The sequence below is a fragment of the Solea senegalensis genome, linkage group LG1 (assembly GCF_019176455.1).
Source record: "Solea senegalensis isolate Sse05_10M linkage group LG1, IFAPA_SoseM_1, whole genome shotgun sequence".
In the NCBI taxonomy this organism is placed as follows: domain Eukaryota; kingdom Metazoa; phylum Chordata; class Actinopteri; order Pleuronectiformes; family Soleidae; genus Solea; species Solea senegalensis.
Window position 1 is genome coordinate 13407513 of NC_058021.1, and position 5050 is coordinate 13412562.

General features: G+C 41.6%; 1 protein-coding gene across 1 annotated transcript; it reads left to right on the forward strand.

Moving 5' to 3' along the window:
- Positions 1–273: 273 nt before the first annotated feature.
- LOC122779968 (histamine H3 receptor-like) lies at positions 274–4318 on the forward strand. The gene is made up of 3 exons (XM_044042716.1): positions 274–520; positions 966–1132; positions 3086–4318. The coding sequence occupies exons 1-3, from the start codon at positions 274–276 to the stop codon at positions 3833–3835; spliced, it is 1164 nt and encodes a 387-aa protein (XP_043898651.1). The 3' UTR covers positions 3836–4318.
- Positions 4319–5050: the final 732 nt, after the last annotated feature.

The following is a 5050-nucleotide window of genomic DNA, read 5'->3' on the forward strand; positions in this document are numbered from 1 at the left end:
TCTGAGAAGAAATGATGGACTTACAGAGCAGCAGCAGCCGTTATTACCGGCAAAATCATGCGCAATTGATGGTGCCAAGGCAGCGTTTTGGGGAGCGCGTTGTGCGCTCTCTTGTGTTTTTTCTTGGACACTGTGCTCAGGCTGAGAGAAAGCGCAGCGCTCTGAGCCCACAGTGCGCGCTTGGATGGATGCAATGTCCATTCGCCGAGCACCTGTTGCTGCTGTCAAATGATCACCGCTGGACGACCGCGTCGCTCGCCTCACACCGGGACCATGTCGCAGGAGCAGACCGATTCCAACTCCAGTGGCTACTATTTTGACAGCGCTTCCAAAAAAGTCCAGGGCAGCCTCGTGTTTTCTGGACCCACATTTGTCATCTTGATGGTGATGATGGTGACTTTGGTTGTAGTGATAGTTTTGGGGAACGCACTGGTCATTTTGGCCTTTAAAGTGGACAAGAGTTTGAGGAGACAGTGCAATTACTACTTCCTCAATTTAGCAATATCAGATTTTCTTGTAGGTAAGTCCAGCCTTTATATGTATATGTTTATATTTATGTTTTTGTTTTTTTCCTGAAAACAGAATAAAATGTAGATTTGATGAAATAAAAAACAATGTTGTGTTTTGCTATTTTCAAATATGAAATCCTTAAACTATGATTTGGTGCTACCATGGTATATCTGTCACTCTCCCTGTACTTCTTTCTTTCTTTCTTTCTTTCAGTCAACGCACACTCACCAGCTTATGTCACTTCATTTCAAGGTTAACATTTACAGTAATATTTATACCACTACTAAGAAGTATGTTATATTGATAAGCATCTCTGAAACACACTTAACTTACAATTTTCTGGCTGTCACATATATTATAGCTATACTTGACTGTTGCCATGCATGATCAAATGAATGAGTGCACATGACTGAAATGTTGTTGCTGTGTGTGCCACTGTTGTGCTGTTTATGCAGGGGCATTCTGCATTCCAGTCTACATTCCCTACACCCTCACAGGCAGGTGGACACTGGGCCGGGGACTGTGCAAACTGTGGCTGGTCATGGACTACCTGCTTTGTTCTGCCTCGGTCTTCAACATCGTCCTCATCAGCTATGATCGTTTCCTGTCAGTCACCCGAGCAGTGAGTGGACAATCTTGCGCCTCGCACCTATAACACACAGGGCCGTCAATGAGAATAATACAATAGTTGTTGCATTGCTGAAGAAATTTATACTTGAAGCATGAACATGAAATGAATGTTTTGGCGTTAATTAAACATGCTTGGTGTCCTATCTCGTTTTCTACTTCTAAAATAGCCTTTGTTTTGTTTTTATTTATTTTTTTACCTTGTCGTCGTCGTCCAAACGCTGTCTGCCTGTGGCTTCATTTCTGACTGGTGTGCCTCCCAGGTCATTGATAGGGGCAGTGCCACCTCAGTTGCCCAAATGTGTCCATCTGCAGAGGTTAATCATTCCTGACCCATTCAGGCCCAGTGCCACCCACCCCTAATTATAGTCCTCCCCCCTTGATGAAGATAAAGAAAGTCACATTTTGACTTTGGGCCACAGAAAACAACAAACAACTGTCAATACACTTTATGGCTCCTCTTGAAGACTTAAATATTTGCACTTTCCACGTCAGTGTGTTCTAATCATTAAACTGTCTTAGCGCTTATGTGTCGTTAGCATTGAATCTGTGGCTGTGGCTTGTCTGTGCATTAGTCTGCATCCTATACACTGAGTGTCAACTCAGAGGTGGGATGAGGCTTGGCATAGTAGACAAAGGGAGTGTTCTGTTTCCCTTCACAAGCAAACACTTAACATCAGAGCAATGAATACAAATAACACCAGAGAGAGAGCCTCTTCTTTAATTAGCCAGCTTTGATCATAGCGATCCTCCTCCATGCCATGGTCCTTCTAAACCTGGAGAGATCAATCATAGCAGAAACAGGCCACCGGCAGCCAAGCAGCATTTTCCTAAAAGCATTTCTCTCTGAACATCCAAAGACAAAGGACCATCAACAGTCACAGCACAAAGTTTGTCTTTGAAAAGAAAGACGGATTCAAATGAGATTACAGTCAGCAGTTAAATTAAATGGTGGCGCGTTAACAAAATGCAACATGCACTGTAACAGAGAGAAGCGATCACATTATGCTTTAGTTTTCATTACAAAAAAAACAAAAAAAAACAAGCCGAGATTCATCCGACATGCTCCCCGGGGGAATCAAAGATTATAAGGATCATGTAAAATATCAGATTGGATTCACGAGGACACTCCATTCAGTCGAGTGCTACATCATTACGTGAACCGGAGGCAAGAAAATACCAAATTAATTTATGCAAACATAAACTGAGCCATTCCTCATTTTCTTTTGAAGAAGTGCAGTCACTGTGGCGTAGCTTCAAAGCAGCTGGAGAGGTTGTAAAGTCTGCTGCCCGCTGAACAAGGATGTGGACAGGGACATAGGATGTGACACTAATTGAGACAAGTGGTCATGAGAGGTGCTTAATTGACTTAACACTCATCCACATGCTTTTCTGTGCCGCATGCTGTCCGGGTGTTGTAAACATTAACAATTCATGTGTTTTATCTGCATCGAAATGTGTTTGACTTCACATTTAATTGTGCGTCTGGTGGCGTACGATATAATCAAATGCTGTAATATTATATTCTAAAATTCTCAGTCGTGGGCTCGCTGGAGCTTTGGTGATCAAGGGTTTCTCTCTTTGTTGAGGTGATAGCGTAGAACGTGTTGCTCACTGTACCTGTGCTGGTAATTTAGTTCAACGAGTGATGGAAAACACTGCATAAATGAAATGAAGTGATTTGAAATGGTTGCACTTCGCCTTGCCTTAGTCCTTGCATGTTTCGCTGATTTTTAAATGCTTGTAAGTTTTTGCCACCACATACCATCAGCTTATACATTATAATACAATGCTATAGAATAAACTGCAGGATCATCTTTTTTATGTCTTGCAGAGATTGTATTTTTCCCCTCAAAAAAAGTCTGCAGTCATACAAGAATTCACCACCTGAGCAATTCTGCTCCCATTACTCAAAATATATTGTGATTTATGCTTATATTTACTGCAGGTAAGTTATCGTGCCAGACAGAGCATGACTCATCAAGCCATAATCAAGATGATTGCTGTCTGGGTGCTGGCCTTTGTCCTGTATGGCCCAGCTATTATATTCTGGGAGCTGGCTGTTGGCAGAAGTCGTGTGCCAGAGGATGAGTGCTTCGCGGAGTTCTATTACTCTTGGTATTTCCTGCTGAGTGCATCAATGCTGGAATTTTTCTCGCCTTTCATCTCGGTGGCTTTCTTCAACCTCAGCATTTACCTCAACATACGCAGGAGGAGGCTTCACAGCAGGAAGGCCCAGCTGCACCTTCAAATGAGCGAGCCTGCCTCCGCTCAGGGGGAAGGTATTTCCCTGCCCCACAACTTGGGATTTGGGATGAAACTGGCTGTAAGAGGCTCCATCCACTCCCAGAGCTCCTCTCCCAGTTTGGGCAAACCAGATCCCTCACTCAGCAGGGCGATCCAACCCAGCCGTCTGTCCAGGGATAAGAAAATTGCTAAGTCTCTGGCCATCATAGTGTGTGTGTTTGCCATCTGCTGGGCACCATACACTCTACTGATGATCATCCGTGCTGCCTGCAGAGGGCGATGCATTCAGCACCACTGGTACGAGGTCACCTTCTGGCTCCTGTGGCTCAACTCTGCCATTAACCCCTTCCTGTACCCGCTTTGCCACAGTAGCTTCCGCAGGGCATTTAGCAAGATCCTGTGTGCAAAGCGGCACAGCACTCCATCATCTGTCCCTCGTGCTGGCCAGTGACAAGTGCATGGACAAACAATGTGCCAATGCCATGGATGGAAGCGTTCAAACCCATTAAGACCACAGCCTCAGCAAATGATGCCAAACACACTTCATCACATAAAGACCATAAACCATGTTGGTAGTATGTAGTGTAATGTAAATTGCCAATCACTTTGCTGTGTTGATATCTAAAGTGCATTAAAAATAAATCATCATTCAAGCATGAAAACAAAAACACTGCCTAAAAAGACCTAAAATGCCCACAAAAATCTTATCAATGTCAATGAATACGTGTCGTTTTTTCACTTACTGGACTGAATAATACACATGTGTTGCTGTTGCATGGGTTTGTTGACGGGAAAAGGGATAAGGGATACAACTGAAATATTCCACACTGCACACTTACTGATAAAAAAAAACAAACAAACAATGCAAATAATGTAATAATGACAAGTGTCCGATGTACTGTACCGTGTTTATCTGCAGATATAAGGTGAAGAAATGCAATCACACTCATTGTCTACCTTGTTATACTGTATGATGAAAATAAAAAAGACACATTGGTTTGTTATGTGATTTCATACTCTACGCTGAGCTGCAGATAAGCGTCACATATACACTATATATATATACACACACACCCACACCCACACACACACATATATGTATATGTATATATATATATATATATATATATATATATATATATATATATATATATATATATATATATATGTATATATATATTCATGAAAAGTGCTACATCTGCTGTGATGTCCTTCCCTCAGCTGATGTAAAAACAGATCACTATCACCCTCTGCTGTCAGTAAAGTTTATGTCATTACGCCACGACAACGATGGAAACACACAAGAGCCAGTGAATATATATGTTCATGTAAAATGTTTCTCCAAAACGTGACAATAAGACTTCCCTACTCTTCTTTTTTTGGGAGGGGGCATTACATCCCATTAACAGATAATATAAGTATGCATTAATAGTGTAATTTCCTGCACTTACTTCACCCCAAATGTACAAAAATCTATTTTTTTTACACTAATACACAATGTACACAAAATATTCACATTTTTTTAACTATGATCTCATTAGTATTGGTTATCAATCATGTTGCCTCTAAAACACGACCGAGTAACATTGCTACCGTTGTTTTTGACGATCTTCATTGCAGTAAACAGTCAAATTTCACACTCAGCCACATAATAAAGAATATATTT